Raw genomic sequence first — 22,783 nt, forward strand, 5'->3', positions numbered from 1 at the left:
AAAAAAAGAAGGATTCTCATCATTTGCAGCAACCTGGATGGAATTGGAGAACATCATGCTGAGTGAAATAAGCCAGTCAATGAAAGAGAAACACCACATGACCTCACTTATTTATGGATAATAAAGAATATTATAAACTGATGAACCAAAAGATAGATTTAGAGACAGTAAAGCAACAAGCAGACTGTCAAATTACAGCAGGGAGGGTAGGGAGATCTGGGGGAGATAATAGATCAACCGAAGGACTTGTATACATGCATATAAGTACAACAAATGGACACAAAACTCTGGGGAGGGAGGGTATGTATGGGATGGGGGTAATGGTAAGATATGTACACAGATAAAATAAAAAATAAAAAAAAGAATTGGAAACTAAAATGCTATTTGTTGTTAAAAACAACATAATAAAATAAACAAAAGCAAACAAGCTTATAGAAGATAAAAATAGTTTTTGTACTTAAAGGCTTTCTTGCTCCATTGTTTCTGATGACAAATATGTCCTCATTTATATCCTTGTCCTTGTTTAGGTAATGCATTTTTCCATATGGTTCCTTTCAAGATTTTTCTATTTTGGACTCTAATATTTGTGACTCTTGTGTAGCTCTGATATGTATGATATGTTTTTTCTTTGTATTAATCTTGCTTACTGCTCTCTGATCTTCTTAGGAACTGTAAGTTAAAATTTTTCAGCTATATTTTTTTAAAAGCATTTCATTGTCACATTATAGTCTGATTTTTCTTTGGGGCTCGAATCCATATATATGTTAGATTGTGTAACATTTTTTTATAACAGTGGTTGTTAGTAATTTTTCTTGAATATTTTTATATTTGTTCTTGAGACTGCAAAATGTATGCTCCTTTAAACTTGCAATCAAAATAGAGACAGATTCATAGAGAGCAGGTAGACAGTTCTGATGGAGGTGGTTATTGGGAGGCTGGAAGGATTGAGCAAAAAAGAAAAAACAAGAGAGATGGAACTCATGGGCATGCACAGCAGTGTGGTAATTACAGGGAGGGGTGTGGAAGAGGGCACAGAGGAGATAAAAGGTCATGAAAAAAATATTAAATTAAATGTTTAAAAATTTGGAAGATTCAATCTCCTAACTCTGTCTCTTCTAAAATCTTGTTAGAACTTGATTTTAAGCTTTGTTAAAGTGTGACACACACACCTTGTTTTTCTGGGTACGGCCTTTATCATAAAGCAGTGATTCAGCTTAATTCCCAAGTTAAGAGGTGTTAAGGTGTTAAGGAGGTATATTCAATATCTCTGGGCCATAATTCTAAAGTCCCCAGCTCTGCTTAACATTTAATATCTCTATTTTGCTCTCACCTCTGAGAGCCACTAAGCCTTGAGTGGCCATGCCTGTGGTTTTACTGTCCAACTCTAAGGCAAGGAATTGTGGTAAATCCACGTAAACTTAATGACCTCCACATACTCCTTTTAATACCCTGTCATACAGGTTCTAACCTTGTCAAAAGCCCAGAACTCTGATCTCCACCTATTAGGTAAGAGAGACTTCCATGTGCTAATTGGTCACTGCACTGCAGCTGGAAATTTTTCAGAGGCAGAAATCCAGAAAACCTGGAACACACCTCGTGTCTTTCCTAACAGGAGCCATAGCCCATTTGTAAGGTTATTTTCTTTTAGATATTTAATCCGAACACTTATTCATGTTCCTACTTGATTATGCAGTGCCCATCCCAACAGCACCGTTCCCTTCTTATTCTCTCTCTCCCCACCTCTCTCTCTCTCTCTCTCTCTCTCTCTCTCTCTCTCTCTCTCTCAATGGGTATTTTTCCATTGATTTTTAGAGAGTAGGAGAGACATAAGGAGAACATTGATATGAGAGAGACACATCAATTGGTTGCCTTAGCACACACCCAACCAGGGCTGGGGATAAAGCCTGCAACCCAGGTACATGCCCTTAACCGGAATCAAACCCATGACCATTCAGTATGCAGGCTGACTCTCTTTCTACTCAACCAAACCAACTATTGTCTCTTGGACATTCCAATTATGTCTTCACATTCTAGCTTTCAGTATACATTTCTTGGCCTCCTGGTTTGTGATTGATTCATATTATTTCTCCTGTATTTAAGTCAATTTCATTTTGTTCTTCAAGATATAAAGTCCCTTGATGTAGAAGTTTTCTGTCACTTTAAAAGTATAAGAGATTCCTTCTGTCAAATGTGACCATTATAGTTGAGCCAAACTCATACCTTGGACAAGAAAGGGAATTTTGACACCAGAGAATATTTATTTAACTTTGTTCATTATTAGAATGAAATGAAAATGGCTATCAATGTAAATGTTCTTATTTGCCCTGACTAACATAAACACAATTTGGTTTATAATCATCTAAATATTAAAAATCTCTAGTTCTTAAGCTAGAAGTGGCCATGTGTCATACCTGTTCCAATGAGATTCATGTCATAGGCATGAGGTAGGGTTTTTGGTAACCAATTATTTTCAGTGCTGTTGGGTTTTTATTTATTTTTATTTTTTTAATATATCTTTATTAATTTTCAGGGAGAGATAGAAACATCAATGATGGGAAAGAATCATTGATTGGCTGCTTCCTGGTGGGATAGAGCTCACAATCCAGGCATGTGTCCTTGACTGGAATCAAACCCAGGATCTTTCAGTTCACAGGCTGACTCTCTACCCAATGAGTCAAACCAGCTAGGGCTGTTTAGTTTGTTTTTTAAAGTGACACACATAGCGCCTAATTTCTTTTTATGCATAGTTTTCATTCCCTTTACCCTCATCCATTCTGCCCCAGGAAGTTCTGAACTTAGACTTGAGATGTACATGACCTAGATAGTTGTCCAATCCCAGAAAAATGAGAGGTGTCTGGTGTAAAACTGAATTAAACTTGTGGTCTGGAACCAAGCCCATATAGGATCAGCTTAAATCAGTCAATCCCAGTTTGACTAAAAACATATGAGAAATAAATGCTTATTTGCTATATGGCACTTGGATCTTGTTGGTTATTGTTTATACAACATTATTCTAGAACTATTTGATTGAGACAATAAGCTAGATTCAAATCATGAAGGAAAGCCCTGGCTGGCAGCTGGAAGGCCCTGACTGGCTCTGACTGCTGGCCAGGCCTACGTACCCTACCGGTGCAAGAAATTATTGCACCAGACATAACAAGGAATTTTTTTTGTGTGTGTAAGAATAAAACAAATATAATTGTTTAATATTTGATAACACTATATTTAGTAGACAATGCTTAATATACAAGATTATCATTCAGTACCACTGTGGGATTTAGATTTTACTCAGCAGGCCAATGGTTTTTAATTATATTGCTCTGAAAGACTGGTATCTGATAACTATAAGAGTTCCCTGATAAATTAGAATAATGGTGGTCTTTTTTAGAATGCAAATTAATTTAAGTAAATTGATACATATTTCATATTCTAATAATTTTTCTCCCTACATATTTTAAATTTTGAGTGCTTGGTACAATGTTTGTGCAAGCCAACTGAAAACAAGAAAATGCACAAGTGTTATTATTATTGAGAAAATAAGAAATACCAATTATATCTAGTTTGACAACTTTTAAATAGACATATGTACCAAAAATTGTAATATATTACACAAGCAAAATATAATATTTTCTCCCAGGAAACTTGCTCCTAGGTCCTGTGATGGAATTGAAACTATTGTTTCATGATGTTTTATAAATAATACTAGTGGCCCGCCCATTGCACGAAATTCATGCACATTAAAAGGGGATTAATTAGAGGAAATATTTAGTCCCCACCCACCCACATGCACCTCAAAATCGCGTGAGACCCAGACCCAGCCAGACCCAGCCCCATGGGGCAAGATCCAGACCCAGCTGGCCCCACCCCCATCAAGCCCCACCAGGCGGGGGCGCAGTCTCAGATTCTCTGTCAAGCCCTGCTGGATGGGAACAAAGCCTCGGGGCCCCCATCAAGCCCCGCAGGGTTGGGGGTATAGCCTTAGGTCCCCCTGCCAGGTGGGGGACACAGTCTCAGGTCCCTCAACATACACATGGCAGGGGGAACAGCCTCAAGTCTCCCAGTGCATCATGTGCCCCAGCCCGTTGCTGGGTTGGGGGTACAGCCTTAGGTCCCTCGGTCCGGTGCCAAGGCAGGTAGCATGGCCTGAGATCACTGGCCCGGCACCAGGGCAGGGGGCACGCCTTAAGTTCCTCTTTCAAGCCCCACTGGGATGGGCACATGGTCTGAAGTCTCCCATGAAGCCTTGCCAGGTTGGGGGCACAGCCCCTCTGGTGCTGGGGAGGGGGCATGGTGTGAGGTATCCCAGCCAGGGGCAGGGAGAGCAGCCTGAGGTCTCCTGGCCCAGTACCAGGATGGGGGACACACCCTGAGGTCCCCCATCAAGCCCTGCTAGGCTGGGGGATACAGCCTGAGGTTCCCCCATCAAGCCCTGCTGTATGGGGGCTGCGGCCTGAGGTTCCCCCAGCCTGACGCCAGAGTGGAGGACGTGGTCTGATGTCCCCTGTCAAGCCCCACCAGGTGGGGGGCACAGGCTCAGGTCCCCTGCTCCAGCCCAGCACCATGCGGCCTTAGGTCCCTGATGATTGCTCCTTAAGACTTGTTATGGGAATTTGGTCACCGCTGTGAGTGTAGCCATCTTGTGTTACAAAAACCATACTTGTGCTGTGGGCACCACCATCTTTGTAACAGCGTGGCAGTCAATTTGCATATTCCCTCTTTATTACATAGGATAGTATTCTGCTAAAACAACACACACAAAACAATAATTTGCAGTTACTTTGCCTGTTGTTGAGGACTGAGAATCTTTGTGGAGGAAAATAGATTTGTTTGTCATATTAAGAGAGATCTAAGTTTGAAATTTTACCCTGGCTGCAATGTATAGTGTTTAACTGGAGGTATATAGGTCTGTGAGACAAAGCACACCAGTGTATTTAGTAATACAAAAATGATTCCTTATCAGAAGCTGGGAACAGAGAAGAGTTTATTTAAAAAAAAAAAAATGTTAGGGAGTGAAGAAGTAACACATCTAGATGTAGTTGGTGAGGGAAATTAAAAAGAGTATTAATCTTACGTGTAAATGAAAATCACCCTGAGAGTTTAAGAAAAATGCAAAGCTACTCCATGCTCCCATTCCCAAAAATTCTGGCTCAGATTTTCTGGAATAATGACCTAAAATCTATATTTTTAACAAATCTAATTTCTGATTCTGATTCAAGTGCCTGAGAGTCACATTTGGAGAATCTTAGAACATAGTATGCTCTAATCATTTGGCACCATTAGTTTGACTCTGCTATTTTAGAATTACTTAGCACTTTGCATGTTCCAGTTACTAGCAAGGATTGCTGCAGATGGGAAGCCACAGGAAAAGGATGGGTCGAGCTTTTATGCCTGAGCACCCTGGAGAAGGATAATGCCAGTAATCAGGGAAAGGAACACAATAGTATTGTAAATTGTGATATTGTAAGGAATGAAAGATGATGCAGTTTTGTTTTTTTTATGTGTTGAATATTGGACTTTTTTTTCATATATGGCTCTGAATAAATCTGTGGATTAGGGCAATAAGAAATCCAAAGAGCTATCTTATTATTGATAAATGCCAAGCTGGAAGCTAACATTAGGGTGTGTCATAATGGCCTTGCTCACACAGAAACCCAGCTTTAAGTTGCCTAGTACCTTCAATTCTACCAGCCAGAAGCTATTACATTAATCTGATACTCCCAAGCTGCTAAAAACACTATCCTGTCCACACCAACTACAATAGTCCTTTACAAAATTTTTACTCTGGATCTGCACTTGTCATTTATAACACATATTTCAGCATTCAGAATGAGTCGAATTATTTATTTTGTTATTTCCATTTGAACCAAAGTGCTACGAGAGCAAGGGTCATATTTGTCTATTCTCTACTCCCATCAGTTAGCACAGTAATTCTAAACAACTTGTTGAGTATAAGCGTTTTAAGAAAAGAGCAAATATTAACTTTGGCTTCTGGCTATGTTTGTCCTTGTTTGTTAGTATCTGCTCATGCCAAAGTTCCATGCTAGTGATGTCAAACTTAAACAGGTAAGGAAAACATTATTCATGATTACTGTAATGTCAGTGGTTGTTGGGGTTGGCCCTGGCCAGAGATAGCCCTGGCCAGAGACAGTACTCTGTGCCCCCCGTTCTTATCTTGCTGGTAGGAATGAATTCAAGCAAATGACAGCAAAAGCAGGTAAGGATTTTTTTTTTTTTTTCCTAGGAAATACACTCAGGACCTGAGTGGACAACTCACCTGGCCAAAACCACACCAAGTGTCCCGATACTTGGGAGTATAGAGGATTTATACCCCTAGGCTGGTACTCCCCTAGGCAAGGAGCACGTCACCCTTTCCCTTATGTCTCACAAAAATGTATCTTTAAGCCATAGGGTTCCTTCTCCTAGTTGTCATGTCCCCAGTTAGACCCAAAAGAGGGGCTTAGAATCTGTCCTCTTCACATAGGGGCCTGCCACCTCCACTGTCTATTCTCAGTTTGAGGTCTCAAGATATCCTCTCCAACCTCTGAGCTCACCTACCCAGAAAGAGACAAAGAACTGGAAGAGATTTTAAAAGTTGAAGAAGAGGGCATCACAGGCCCCTTCTGTTCACAAATTGGCCTTATTCCACGGAAAAGTTAACTTTTCCCCTTAGCTCCAAGACAGGCGGTGGTTCTACAACTTGCAACAAGGTGCCTGCCTCAGTTAGCCTCCTACCTTTCCAGACACTGGAAGAGAGGGGTGTTCTCTTCTTCATTGATTACATTTCTAAAGATGGCTCCCGGGTCCTGAAGACAGCCCTGGGTTGCACAACTAAAGACCAAACGCTTTTTTAAAAGATGTGTCTCTCAGAAGGGCAGGGAATGCATTTACAATGACACGTTTTCTAACGTCCATGCTCTCCAGAAAGGGAGGTCAGGACCTTAGAGGCAGCAGGAAGAGACATCTAAAAGTTGTACCTGAGCTAGAGGAACGCCAAGGTCTTAATCACAGGTGGGCTGTGCATCTGCAGCTCCGCCCCAAGGAATTCAAAATGTGGGCTCGCAGCCTCCATGGCAAAGAATCGCTCCACACTTTTCTTTTGTTTACTTTTTCAACCTAGGACCATGCTAAGCGCAGAGCCAGACCCCTCGCCCACGCGCAGGACACGTGCGCGGAGGCACCGCGCCTCTGACGTCACTGGGCGCGCCCGCCCTGGCGCCTTAGCAACCGGGCGCGTCCTTAGCAGCAGTGGCTGCTGAGATGTGCGAACTTCCGGTTCCCGGGCCTCAGCCGCCCCTGCAACTGCTGCCGCTGCCGGTGGCACCTGCCGCGGCCGGGCCTCTCCCCGGGATTTGGTCACGGCTGCCCTGTGCTCCGCGGCGCCCATGGTCCCCCCGGGAGCCAGGGCGGCGGCTGCGGCGGCTCCGGCGTGGTGAGAGGCGGGTCGGGGACGATGAGGGCCCTGCACCGCCGCTGGCACCTCGGCCGCCTCCTCGCCTCCGCCCTCCTGCTGCTGCTGCTCCTGTCGGGGTTCAGCGGGCCCCTGGCGGGGCTGCTGCTGGCGGCCGAGGCCGCTCCGGAGCCCGGACCTCCCGATCGCGGGCCGCGGACGCTGTCCCCGCTCCCGCCCGGCCCCACCGCCGCCGCCCAGGCCCCGGGCCGCGCTCCGGCCGAAGCCGCGAGGCCGCGGGGCGCCGAGGGCGGCAATGGCAGCAGCCCCGGGGCGGCGCCGGCGGCGGGTGACCTGGCGGGGAAGGCGGGGGAAGGAGGCTCCGTGGGTGGCGGCCTCGCGGTGAGCCCCAACCCGGGCGAGAAGCCCATGACCCAGCGGGCGCTGACCGTGCTGATGGTGGTGAGCGGCGCGGTGCTGGTGTACTTCGTCGTCCGGACCGTCAGGTGAGGCGCAGCCCGGATGAGCCTTCCTCTTCCCTGCAGGCCGGCGGGGGGCTGCCTGCGGACCTTCCAGCGATGCTGCAGCTTCTCCTGGCCTGGAGAGCGGGCAGCAGCACCGGGCTCCCACTCTCGGGGTGCCTGCCTGAGTGAGAGGGAAGATGTGAAGGTGACTGTCTTAAAAGCTCCTGGTGCTTTGGGGAGAATCTAAACCAAGTAGTTGCTCCCTTTTTATTTATACATTAGTACCCCACCTCCAAAGCGCTTTACCTTGCCTCAAAAAGGGCAGACTTTCCCTGAAGAGGGAGTAATCTTGTACTCAACCCCAATATATCAATATATTTTTTAATATATATTTTATTGATTTTTTACAGAGAGGAAGAGAGAGGGATAGAGAGTTATAAACATCGATGAGAGAGAATCATAGATCAGCTGCCTCCTGCACACCCCCCAATGAGGATGTGCCCGCAACCAAGGTACATGCCCTTGACCGGAATCGAACCCGGGACCTTTCAGTCCGCAAACCGACGCTCTATCCATTGAGCCAAACCGGTTTTGGCATTATATTTTAATACTTCTCTCTTTCTACTCTATATACTGTTTACTTTGCCATTGTGCCTATTAGAACGCAAACTACCTAAGGGCAGGATTCCTATTTAGTAGCATTTGGATTTGTACAATATTGCCAACTTAATAGGAATACTAATCAGTATTTATATGAGTAGATGCAGAGTGCCCTGTGTATTATGTTTCTTATAGTTATGGGTTGGATGATAATATTTGGGGGATCATCCTTTTCACTTTGCTTCTACCTTAAAAATTTTGTATACATATATATGTGTGTGTGTGTGTGTGTGTGTGTGTGTGTGTGTGTTGGCAAAAAGTAGGTTTACGGTTTTTGTGTGGTTTTAAGTATTCACAACTGTAAACCTACTTTTTTGCCCACCCCATACATATAAATGTCTATTACCATTGATTTTTCTATTTTATTTCTGTAAAGCTTGGAGGGGTACAGTCTTTTCAGTCTGATCCTATTAGATAACTCACACATGTGTTAACAACCCAATTCTGAACTATACCTAAGAAAAACTGCACTCTTTAACCTGTATCTATTGCATTCATTCAATCTAAATCCTAAATGTAGTTGTCTACATGATGTCCAAAGCTTGATTGATGCTAACAATGACTGGACAATGTTCAGCATTCATACTGTTTGCTTCCAGATTACAGAATGGAAAATACTCATTTCAGTGAGTTCCCATTTTGGACCCACCACCTCCACAGTATGAGTGAGAGCAGACCAGCATTAGTTGGTTTTGCTAAGGGAAGAGGATAAATCATAATTTCTTTAACTGATAGGAGGTAACACTGAAAATATTTTACTTGTAAAAAATACATAAAGCCCATTAAACTTCCAGATTGTTTTGTTTTCATCTAATTCGGTTATATTGAATATGTGACTAGAAATAACTTCCACTTTGAGTCTGGAAATATTCCAAACAACAATTAGATTCTCTCTGTAGAAACTGAAAAATATATATGCAAGGCAGTAGGAACCCTAGTAGCCTGCCTAAAATGAATACGTATTTTCCGGCGTATAAGACGACCTTTGAAAAGGGAAAAAAGTCAACCGAAAATCGGGGGCAAAAGACCAAAATTGCACAAAAATTACCTGCAGATCTTGACGGCAAAGTAAGTCTTTTCTTTGAAGTGGGGGGTAGTCTTATACAGCGAATATAGGCCTAAACCTATGTTTTAACTGTAAAATTAGGGGGTCGTCTAATACACCGGAAAATACAGTATATGATCTCTGTGAGAAGACACTCATTGTCTTATTCCCTGCTAAATACCCATCCTGAACATTATGTACAACATTATGTAGGCTCTGCATAAGTTGTTGCCTAATAAGTGAGTGTTCTTAGTGAATTCTGTATTTTGCTATATAGGTAGGTGTTGAAGATTTGGAAATTTGTGGGAATCCAAAATGGGCATTCACCAAAGTGAGTAATTTTCATCCTGTATTCTAGAAGCAAAAAGTATATGAGTTCTGAACATTGTCCTAACATTGTTAGCATCAATCAAGCTTTCTTCTTACTGATAGAACAAAGAAATATGAAGACTTAACTGAATACTACTTAGAGTTTCTTTCTCTGTGTAGGGCATTTTTTCTCACAGTAAAATCTATTATAAAAGAAAAGATTACTCTTAGAGGGTCATTATTATTCTTCAAGCAAAACCGTAGGATTAACCTCAGCCGAGGTGGCTCACTGGTTGAGCTTCAACCTATGAGCCAGAGGTCACTTTTAATTCCAGTCAGGGCACATGTGGGGGTTGCAGGCTTGATCCTCACTGGGGGTGTCTAGGAGGCAGCCAGTCAATGAATCTCAATCAATCTCTATCTCTCTCTCTCTCTCTCTCTCTCTCTCTCTCTCTCTCTCTCTCTCTCTCTCTCTCTCTCCCCCTTCCTTTCTGAAGTCAATAAAAATATATTAAACAAACAAAAATCCATGGAGTTAAGGCCAGCCAAATTGCTGAGATACCACATGGAGGACAGTCCAAGCCTGTAGCTGAATTTTCATAATGGAGAAATACACTGTTAATGCGTTAAGCCACTGAGATTGAGATAGTTACCTCATCATAACCCGTGTTACCTAGATTAAAAGACTTAGCCTCTCATCTTTTCCAATATCTTTAAAATCATCTGTTTACTTCAGAGGTTTTGCCATTTCAACATAAGCCCTTCACAGTTGTCAGAGCTTGGCAGGAGAGAGACTAAAGAATATCCAGGGGTTTTTGACTGCTTCAGCCTACAAATGAGTCTAATTGTATAAAGAGCTGGGGAGTGTGTGTGTGTTTTCCAGATTTGGTGAACATTAGTAATTCTGCCATATGAAGTGAGAATACTAAAGTTCATAGAGCTAGAAAGTGTCCAAGTTCTTCCAGAATTTTGATTTTGAATTCTACTATTGGCATTTCTTCTATATTGCTGAGTTCCAGAACTGACTGATGATATTTCTGCTCTTTCATTGGGATGAATTTGCCCTATACAGAATAGTAAAACAAATTCTATTGATACTGAAAAGATTAAGCAATTATTTATGGCTTTTTCCATCCTTGTCTCTCTATGATGGCTATTTCAGTTTTTAGCATTATGTTCTCTCACAATTAGTGTCTTAACCAGGAAAGAAGAAAGGGATCCTGAATGCATCTCATATATATATATATATATATATATATATATATATATATATATTTTAATTAATTAATTTTTTTTTAATAAGAGAGAAAAATCTTTTCCCAGAAACCATACTACTCCATTTGTCTGCACTGCTTCATTCACTCAACCCTTAAAATGACTGACAAAAGGACTATTACATTTTCATGGTTTATACCAATTATTATGACCATGTGTATCTCTTAGGTCTGGGCTCAATTGCTGTCTAAATAAAAATCATGGTTCTGTTAAGGAAGGAAGCAGATTCTGTTACAGTGATAAAAACTAAGAGATGGCCCAAACAGGTTTGGCTCAGTGGATAGAGCATCAGCCTGTGGACTGAGGGTCCCAGGTTCGATTCTGGTCAAGGGCATGTACATTGGTTGCTGGCACATCCCCAGTGGGGGTTGTGCAGGAGGCAGCTGGTCAGTGTTTCTCTCTCATTGATATTTCTAGCTCTCTATCCCTCTCTCTTCCTCTCTGTAAAAAATCAATAAAATGTATTTAAACAAAAAAACTAAGAGATGATTTAACCAGAAGAACATAAATGTACTTATTAATGCAAGTAGCTACCATGTTATTAGTCTTTACCATAAAAAGATTAGCCAAAAATACAGTTCACCAGGACAATATATCCAATCTGATATAAGATCATTGTATTAGGTAGGGAATCAGAAGACTGGTAGTGACTTTTGTTACCTTGATTAACATTACTTTGATTCACTTGGAATACAATATGGCTTAATGTTTAAGAACCCAGGTTTGGGAGTCAAATTGCTTGTATTTGAGTATTTTTTCCAAGCTTTGCCTTCATATGTGTAAAATGAGGATACTTATGTAATTGTTATGGAGATTACCAGAATGTCAGGTAATGTTTGTAAGCTCTTTAGCTCAATGTTTGACATATGTGCAAAATAAGTAACTATTTTTAAGAGATTTTTTTTTTGTATCTAGAATTGTAATTGTAATATATATATATATATATATATATATATATATATATATATATACACACACACACACATACATATTTTGGGGGGTTACTATCTTATTACTACCTCTCCATACCATACTCTGTATGGTATCTGACCTCCAAAAGTATAATCAGTAAAAGAGACTAGGTCTAACAAGCTTAGGAGAAATAAAAGGAGACTTAAGAGAAATCAGCTGGAGGGGTTGGTCATAGAGTCGGTCAAAGGCCAGCTGTGATGAATCGTGGGGGTGCTAGATTGTAAATAGGACTTTAAAGTTGTTCGGAAAGTAAATCATGCTGAACTCTTAAAAATGGAGGTAAGAATAATTATCAGTCATCATATCCCAAGGTTCAGGGCCTAAAGAGAACACTGGGAAATCCATGAACAGACAAAGAAGAGAGATCGCAAGAGCTATGTGCTGTGAGTGTATTTTCATACAGGATACTTCACAGCTAAGCTCTGTGACATTTACTTAGGATTTACTTCCTTGGGGGTGTCCACCAGAATACCATCAAAGGGGAGAGAAATATAAGCTTAAGAACTGATAGGATGTGCTGAATTAAAGGAGCTTAGTGAGAAAAGGCTTTCAGAGAAAGCAGGGTTGGAGTATCCTAAACATAGACTAACATCTATTCAGTAATGTTTTACTGTAGATGAGCAGTGGCAGGTGCTTTTTTGAGGAATCTTCTATTTAGTGCTGCACTTGGCCAAGGTTGTTATAGTGACAGAGCTTAGTAACTGAGAGGCAACCAGAGAGGATCCAATAATAATTATGAAAAGAAAGCAAAAGAATTAAAAAAAAAAAAAAAAGTAGTTTGAAAACTTTACTTTAGAATCAGTAGTTCCCAAGAGCACCATTGCTTTACATCAAAGTGGAATAATCATAATGACATTGAGAGATTAGTCAAATTAACTCATTTTATCCTGTACAGTACCACTGGTATATGGCTTCCATGTAGAATGCTGATAATTTTAAAGAGAAAAGCAAAAATTCCGTTTAGGTTTTGAAAAGATAAACTTGTTTAGGGAATAAATGAGAGATAACTACATTTTATAATATGGCGCACATTCATACCCCAAAGATAAAAATGAAACTCCACAGCACAGCGGACCTAGTTTGTGCAGTGTGTGAGAATCACCTGAGCTCTCCCTAAGACACCACACCTGGAGTGAGTGCATGTTTAATGTTCAATCATTCTAGTACCTTTTTTTTTTTGTCCTGAGTCAAAAGGCTATTATTCATATTATGATTTAAAAATTGGCTAGCTTCCCTAAATTTTGTGGTGGTGTGTTTCTGAAGATAATGCCATTTAGGCTTCTTTATTCCAAAAGTGATGATTTGCATTCAAAATTATAGCTATCTTTGTTGTACAGAAAACATGCAAGGTATATTGTAAATCCATATATTTCCATTAAATAATTTGGTTAACATATTTATTAGGCATCTGCTTTATGCCAATGCCTGTGTTTTGTGGGTTTGGTAGTGAGCAAGAACAGACCTGTCTTCTGCTTCCATAAAATGATGGTCCAGTAGGAAAGACAGAGAGTTACACAAATAAGTACGCAAAACACTGAGCAAGTACTTTAAATGAGACGTACATGGGTGCTACGGAAGCCAAGAATAGTTATCTGTGACTGAGCTAGGTTAACCTGGAAAGGCAGTTTCCCTAAGGAGTGGTACTTGACCTGGAGCTGAAAGATGAATAGTTATTAACAATATGGTAGTGGGTGGGGAAGAGCGAGGACAGTGACAGAAAGCAAGGGAACAGAGAAGGGGTTGTGGCTGGAGTGATGGAAGTGAAGTAGAATGCAGAGTGAAGAGCGAGGTGAGGCTAGAGAGGTGAGTCTGCGCCTTCCAGGGTTGGACTTTATAGGCTTTATTACAGAATTATTACGTAATGCTGAAGAGTAGGAAACTATTAGAGGTTTTAGAGGACGGAGGGGAGGTTAGTGGGTGACCAGAGTAGATAGGAAAAGACAGGTAGGAAGCTATTTTAATAGTCAAGGAAATTGATAGCAGTGGTGAGCACTGTAAGTGAACTTCAATGAATCTCAGGAAGTACAATCAATAGGACTTTGTGTTTGCAGCTTCATTTTAACGTGATTGACTCTGTGAACACCCTATCTTCAAGGAAGGTAACCTTGTAAAATTTATGAAGCTAGCTTTAGTAGTTTCATTTTTCTACTGTAACTTTTTTCATATTATTTTAACAGAAATAATTCTTATCACCCTATGTGTAATGGAACATTGAGGAATCTGCATCGCTATATAGGAAAGCTATTTTAATAATAACTTGAATATCTAGAAGAAATCTGGTCAAGATCATTACCTGTGCATGCCATGTGGTGAATGGATGTAATACAATATAATGTTATGATCTCAACATGTGAATTTGGGGGGACACAATTCAACCCATGACATACTCTTATCTCTCATTAGTGTCTACTTATTGGAAAACTTGAAATGACAACTGATGGACTGAATTTGGGCAAGGAAGTAAAGATGAAATGCATAATTTTTACTATATGTTATATATCCAATTGTGTCAGGTTTCTTGATGAAGGTCATAGACTAAAATTGTGGCTCACTCATTTTTATTTCCTTATGTCACAATGGCAAAAAATTTAGTTTAAAATCATTTTTGTTTTGTTTTAATGAACAAAGTAAACTGATGAACAATAGAAACAGAGGCATGGATACATGCATGGAACAGGCTGACAGCTCTCAGAGTGGGGTTTGGGGGCTGGAAGAAAAAAGGTGAAGGAATTAGCAAAACACATACACATGACACAGACACAGACAACAGTGTGGTGTTAGCCAGAGGGAAAGGGTTTGGGGGTAGTTGGAGGTGGGCAAAGGGGGGTAGTGTGGAGATGGAAAGAGACTTTGGTGTGATGGGCGCACAATGCAGTGTGCAAATGATGTTTTGTTGAGTTGTCCACTTGAAAACTGCATGGTTTTGTGGACTGAGGTCACTCCAACAAATTCAATTAAAAAGGGGGGAAAGTCTAACTAGTCCAAATTCATCTATATAACAACTTATTTTCACTATAATATAAGGAAGTGTACCTTTCCTTCAAGTAATTTATTTGGATTTATGTATTAAAAGTTACATAAAGTCAAAATAAATAAATAAATAAATCACTCTGAGTTGCCAATTCACTGCTTTGCAAAAAAATAGTCAAGAAAAATATTGCAGGTCAGTAGTTGTACCTTTATTTATGAAGATATACTCTGCTTTTCATTATGTCTAATCACATAAGGGGGTATTTGTGCATAACATATACAGTAAAATATTCCTCAGTCTTGTTTTGAATGTGCTATAGAAGAAATTAAGGAATGATATTCTTTATATTATTTCATAGTCAATAATACCCTACAGGTATTTAGTTAAAAGGGAAAATAAAAGAATAAAGTCAGATGGCTACAGCAATTTACCTTGGTCGGTTTTCTTACTTTCACAGAGTAATAAAATGAAATGGAGTTTTATTCTGTGGTGTTTATTTTATGTTGCATCATACATTTTTACATAAAGTTTTATCAAGCTTACTTTAGTAGTTTAGTTTTCCTTTTCTACTGTAGCTTTTACAGGTTATTTAAGCAGAAATGATTCTTACCAACCTGAGTGTAATGGAATCTGCATCAATGTAGGATAATTATTTGAATAATCACTTGAATACCTAGAAGGGATCTGATCACAATCATTAACCTGTCCATGCCATGTGATGAATGAATATAATTCAATATAATAAACCATGTAACTATTTTCTTTTGCCTTTTAGGCCTCCATATTTCTATCTCTATGCATTTATAAAGTCTCTATTTTTTTTTTGTAAACCAAGAGCCAACAAATTTTTTTTTTTCAGATTGCAGTATTCATTGACCATGTTTAGTAGAAAAGTGTGCATGTCTATAAATTACACATATGTAATTATCAACACACATAAAAACACATAGACAAGTTTGGGTATCCTGAGCTCAATGGCAGCATTCATTTGTAGGAAAAGAGCCATAGCTATTAAAATTGCCTAAGTTTAAATCCTCGTTTACTCTTGTGATTAAAAATAATGACAAAATAATCAAACAGGCTCAGAGATACAGAGAACAACTTGAAGGTTGCCAGATGGGAGGGAGGTTGGGGAGCTGGGTGAAAAAATGAAGGGATTAATTGGTAGTTACTAAAGAGTCACAGGAATGTAAAGTACAACATAGGAAATATAGTCAATAATATTCTTTTTTTTAATATTTATTTTATTGATTTTTTACAGAGAGGAAGGGAGAGAAATAGAGAGCTAGAAATGTCAATGAGAGAGTAACTGCCTGAAATGACCAGCTGCCTCTTGCACACTCTCTACCCGGGATGTGCCCGCAGCCAACGTACATGCCCCTGACCGGAATCGAACCTGGGACCCCTCAGTCCGCAGATCAAAGCTCTACCACTGAGCCAAACTGGTTTCGGTGTCAATAATATTCTAACAGCCCAGCCAGCGTGGCTCAGTGGTTGAGCATCAACCTATGAACAAGGAGGTCACAGTTCGATTCCTGGTTAGGGCACATGCCCTAGTTGCAGGCTCAGTCCCCAGGGTGGGGTATGCAGAAGGTAGCCTATCAATGATTCTCTCTCCTCATTGATGTTTCAATCTTTCTCTCTCTCTCCCTTCCTCTCTGAAATCAATAATATATTTTAAAAAATAATATTTTAATAACTATGTATGGCACCAGGTGGGTATTAGAATTATTGGGGGATCATTTCATAAATTATCTAATTATTTGACCATTATGCTGTACAATGGAAACTAATCTATAATAATAAAAGCATAATATGCTAATTAGACCGGATGTCCTTCTGGATGACTTTCCGGATGAAACTGTGGCAGTGGGGGCCGAGGCAAAGGCAGCCACCATGGCAGAGGGGGCCGAGCCCCTGGCACAAATTTTGTGTATCAGGCCTATAGTATAAAATAATATTTAATGACAACTGTAATTGAAAAAAGAAAAATTTAGGGCAAAAGTCTAAGATTTCTACCTCTCCATTTAATTTTGGTGCTCCTATTTTTTCTTCTTCAGTTGGTATAAAAAGGGCAGTAAATGTATAACTTTTTGAAAGTTCACTTAAAAATAAAAATAGACTTCTTAAAAAATAATGTACATAGTATATTTAAAAGTAAAAGCCTTTTAACTAAAAATTTTAGTATATTTTTACGTGTATTGTACACATAATGTTTGTTAGTATTTTAAGTAGATGACTCATTGAATCAGCCTATTATTTTTTAAGTTTTACAGCTGCTTTTTTACCTTCTTTGAGAAAAACCGATACATATATGGGTGCATACATGTTTTGTTATATTAGATGTTTCCATGGCCATGTAGCTGTCACAACCATGTAACTATCACTGCCTGAATGTTTGAATTTAGGAAAGACACTTTTAGGGAAGTTCATTTCAAGTATAAATTCTATGGAAAAGTAAAGTACAGCATAGAAAATCTATACTAATTAAAGGGTAATATGGCCAAAAACCGTTTGGCTCAGTGGATAGAGCATCGGCCTACAGAATGAAAGGTCCCAGGTTCGATTCCGGTCAGGGAATGTACCTTGGTTGTGGGCATATCCCCAGTGGGAAGTGTGCAGGAGGCAGCTGATCGATGTTTCTCTCTTATCAATGTTTCTAACCCTCTATCCCTCTCTCTTCCTCTCTGTAAAAGATCAATGAAATATATTTTTTAAAAAAGGGTAATATGCTAATTAGACCGGATATCCTTCTGGACAAAGCCATGGTGGTGGGGGCTGAGGCAGATGCAGTTAGGGGCCATCAGCCTGGTGGGGAGAGCAGTTAGGGGTAATCAGGCTAGCAGGGGAGAGTGGTTAGGGGCAATCAGGCAGGCAGGCAGAGTGGTTAAGGGCGGTCAGCAGGCAGAATGAATAGTTAGAGGCGATCAGGTTGGCAGGCAGATGAACTGTTAGGAGCCAGCGGTCCCAGATTGCGAGAGGGATCTCGGATTGGAGAGGGTGCAGGCGCTGAGGGACCCCCCTCACCCCATGCATGAATTTTGTGCACCGAGCCTCTAATATTGTTAATAATATTCTAATAACTATGTATGGTGTTAGGTGGGTGTGAGATTTATTGGGATGATCACATATTGACATTAAGTTATGCAATGTCTAATCACTGAGGTGTACACCTGAAACTAATGTAATATTGTCTGTCAACTGTAACTGAAATAGAGAAATGACTCTAAAATGGAAAAAAAATAAATTCTACTTAACACTATACAGGTTTTTTTTTACTTATTCTTATATAAACTAGTAGCATTTACTAAAATACTAAATTTAAATTTATCTGCATTCCCCATTTATTTGGTGTATAACCATGCATTCACTATCAATATAGTGGCTTGTTTTCAAGAGCTTGGATTTATGTTTGGAAGATAGTTATACAAATGGTTAAAGGACAGTACAAACTAGCATAAATAACAAAAACTCACAAAGACCAATCAAGTATTTATACTGAACAAAGATAGAAAGAATAGTGTTATAGGCAGATTTGTTTAGCCACATAGTTAAAGATTGGGAATTCATTCAAGGTCTAATGAAGACCATGAGAGTGGAGAAGAGTGACAGCTGAGATTAAATTTCAAAGTCCTTAAGCTCTGTGATCATATTATTCCCTTTTTTCAAGAGTTTCCAAAGTATCCTATGACCAGCAATGACCAAGCTATTAACATATTTACTATCTATCTATATAAAAGCCTAAGCTTCCATCACAACAGAACGAACGGTCAAACAGGCTGTGTGGGGTGACCAGGCTGGTAGGGGGGCTAGTGAGGGGTGACCAAACGACTGAGCAGCAGGCTGCATGGGGCAACCAGGCCCACAGGGGGGGCAGTTTGGGGCATCCAGGCTGGCAGGGGTGGCAGTGAGGGGCAACCAGGCAGGCAGGTGGGGGCAACAAGGCCAGCATAGAGGGAAGTAAGGGACAACCAGGGGGTGGGGGGAGACAGTTGGGGTGACCAGGCCACAAGGGGGGCAGTTAGGTGCGATCAGGCAGGCAGGCAAGTGAGCAGTTAGGAGCCAATGGTCCCAGATTGTGAGAGGGATGTCCGACTGCCGATCGGGCCTAAACCGGCAGCCAGATATCCCCAGAGGGGTCCCAGATTGGAGAGGATGCAGGCTGGGCTGAGGGGACCCCCTGACCCCCGTACATGAATTTTGTGCACCGGGCCTCTAGTTTGATATATAATACATAACCTGGAAGAATCTGGTTTATTTCTAAAAATAACTTCCCGTGACATTAATTCTTCTTGGTTGATTGAAGATGAATGTTTAGAAACTGAGCAAAAGACTGGCAAACGGGAATAGGAGAAATTACAACTGAATATCCTTAACTTTTGCTGCTAGGTGTCTTCCTTCACTTTTTCAAATCAAAGGAATATGTGCAAATGTTATTAAATCATGTAGTTCAAAAGAATCAATAGTGAGCTTTAACACCCTGTACTTTTTATATTTCTATTTCCAGAGTCAGTATTTTTATCATTTCTGTTCTCAGTTTCTCTGAGTTACCTTTATAAATCTAAATCAGAGATTGGCAAACGATGACCCATATGACAAATCCAGTGTGCTGTCGTATTTTTTAAGGCCTATGAAATAGAATGTTTCACATTTTCAAAAGATTGTTAAAAATCAAAACAAAGCAATTAAGATGAATGTGTGATAGAGATTGAATATAATCACAAACACCTACGCATACAAACATTCACACATATATGCATACTTGTTAATTTAATAACCTAAACATTTTATTATGTACTGTAAAAGAAAAAGTAGTTTATACTCATAATACCACCAATCTATTTCTTATTGCTAGTTTTTATATTAGTTTTAACTATTTACTTACATTTGTAGCTTTAAATGCTGTAATTCTTAAACCTCTGTTTTCTGTTCCAGTACCTTTGGGTGGGCATAAGAATAGATCTGTAGGCAGTGATTAGTGGAAATTAATTTGGGTTGTTTTTTGTTCAGGCATTTTAAAATTTTTATCACTGAGACCAGGTATTTTCTACAGTGTATTTTCTACACCAAAGCTAGCACAATGCCTTTAAGAGTATCTAATATTTCTTGCATGTATGTTTGTATGTATATGTGTATGTATATGTAGGACAGGTTCTCTCTTAAGGGTCCCATTATCATGTTTGCAGAGGCTTGTGTTGGTTTTTACAAGTGATGCTATAGTCGTAGTATTTCTTACCATACTTAATTACATCCAACAGAGTGAGTCAGAATTTTAAGTACACTTATTTGTCGTTACTTGCTGAAATATCTTCTGTTTTGCTTTTAAGCTGCCATAGATACCTGTGTGACACATTTTCCTTTGTGTAGACTTAGAGTTAAGGTTGTTGCATAAAAAATAAAAAAAAAATGGCTTAGGCACTGATTGGAGGTCAGACATGATATCACTCCAACTCTCAACAGATACTTAAAGGAACATGTTAGTCACACACTGTCCTACATAGTAGTAATGCAGTGTGAACAAGCCAGTCATGGTTGCTGCCCTAATGGAATTTAGTGGGAAAGAGGCAAATAAACAGTCATATACATAAGCATATATAAGTGCAAGTTGATATAAATAATTTGAAGGGAAAGAACAAGTTATTTGAGAGTAGCAGAGAATAGGTTTCTAAATCATGAGACCTTTTCATATATACAGATAATTAATGTTTAGCGTCTGAAACTATTTTAGTTCCGGGTATTAAAGAACTACTACCCATTCTATTTGTAGTAGTTCTTCAAACTATTGCAGGCATCAAACTCACATGGAGTGTTTGTTAGAAATGTGTGTTTTGAGGCCCCAAGTTTAAAGTTTCTTAATCACTAGGTGTGAGTGAGCATGGGGATTTATTTGCATTTCTAATAATTCTAGGTGTTTGTGATACTGCTGGTCCTGGGAACCACACTTCAAGAACCACTATCTAGGGTGGTGGTTTCAGTATTTTGGAATCACTTCTAGCACTTTAACAAAATGTTGATGCTTATTAGTTCCTGTGCTTGGGGATTCTGACTTAATTGTGCCGGTATAGCCTGAGTATGGAGCTTTTAAAACTAGCCCAGATGGAAAACAAAACAATATCAGGTGGCTACTGGACAGTGTCACTTAGTGGTTAGAGCATCAACCCTCGCACTGAAGGGATTCAGGTTCAATTCCTGGTCCTGGGCACACTCATGGGTTGCAGGTGCATTTCCCATCTCCAACCAGGGGCATGGGGAAGGCAACCATTTAATATGGCGCGCGCTCGCTCTCTCTCTCTCTCTCTCTCTCTTTCTCCTTCTCCCCTCCCCCCCTTCTTCTCTCCCCTTCCCCCTTTTCTCCCTTCCTTCCACTCTATGAAAAGCAATGGGAAGAATATCCTCATGTGAGGATTAACAAAAAAGAAAAGAAAATGCCCCAGGTGGTTCTGATGTGCAGACAGGGTTGTAAGCTACCCAGTGTAGAATTTGAGTATGTATAGACATACCATTTCTCAGTAGGGCTGAAAGTATATAATCCTGAACGGTGGTAAGAATGCATGGAAAAGGTGGGGGAAAGATTGGACTAGAAGGCTACAGTAAAAAGATGGCACGTAAATTAAGGCTTAAAGTAGCATCTATCAACACCATAACTTGACAGAGAGAGAAGAGGGTATGTCAGAAGAAATAGTGATAGCACACAGACATGCTTCATAAAAAACAAAAAAACAAAAAAGAAAACAACACACCTAGGTTAGTACATTTCTAAAATGGAATCATTCTGATATTGAGAATCTTCTAGGCCAGAAACAGAGGTGATACTTTATTTTTAATTTACAAATAAATATAAGGATCAAATGTACCATATTTAAGTAATGTTTATTAATACGTTCTATTTAATAGGATGAGAAGAAGAAACCGAAAGACGAGGAGGTACGGAGTTTTGGACACTAATATAGAAAACATGGAACTGACACCTTTAGAACAGGATGATGAGGATGATGACAACACGTTGTTTGATGCCAATCATCCTCGAAGGTAAGTGTCCCGCAGTTTAATCCAATGAAGAAGCCGGCAAGTCCTGAACAAGCAAATTGAAAAAATAAAGTACAGTTTCTTTTAATAGTTGTTATTCTAACAGATTCTATTTAGTTCTGTTTAATGGAGTTCTTTGTGCTACCCAACCAGTAGCTCACAGGCACATTGTTTTAGTAAAGTAAACAAAGAATAGAATGCCATCCCCAAAAGGAATCTTCATTGTCGATCTCCTTGCAGAAAAGAGACCTTTTAATTGCTGCATACTGGGAATATGAATTAACTCTGTGTATGTGTGTGTTTGTGGTGGGGGAAAGGAGATAGTAAAATTGATTTTATTATTGCATTCTGAAGATATTTTGGTGTTAATCTGGGTTACTCTGTTTGTAAACAGTGCTTCTTGGCAAAATTGTGGGACTAATGGTCTATGGTGTGGTAGTGTAGCTTTGTCTTTTCTCAGATCTAGCCTCGCTGAGTGTTAAGACCTTTCCTAAGAGGATTGGATAAGTGAATTTATATGGATATAGAATTTCGTTCAGTGCAAATGAATGAGGAAAGAGGCAATCAAGATTCTAGTCAACAGCGGACATTTGGATAGAGGGGGGAAACTAGAGTCCAAACTCCATTGATTCAGTGAGCAGGACTCTCTCTGGTGTTCTGATATCGGTGTTAGA

At 39.9% G+C, this 22,783-nt stretch overlaps 1 protein-coding gene across 1 annotated transcript; it reads left to right on the forward strand.

Annotated features, from left to right (window-relative positions):
* Nucleotides 1-7,246: 7,246 nt before the first annotated feature.
* FAM174A (family with sequence similarity 174 member A) lies at nucleotides 7,247-22,116 on the forward strand (the record flags this gene model as incomplete). The annotated part of the gene is made up of 2 exons (XM_084880454.1): nucleotides 7,247-7,893; nucleotides 21,978-22,116. The coding sequence occupies exons 1-2, from the start codon at nucleotides 7,451-7,453 to the stop codon at nucleotides 22,114-22,116; spliced, it is 582 nt and encodes a 193-aa protein (XP_084736580.1). The 5' UTR covers nucleotides 7,247-7,450.
* Between the last annotated feature and the right edge of the window lie 667 nt (nucleotides 22,117-22,783).

This window comes from Pipistrellus hanaki (genome assembly GCF_964339955.1).
Source record: "Pipistrellus hanaki genome assembly, chromosome: 4".
Classification (NCBI taxonomy): Eukaryota; Metazoa; Chordata; class Mammalia; order Chiroptera; family Vespertilionidae; genus Pipistrellus; species Pipistrellus hanaki.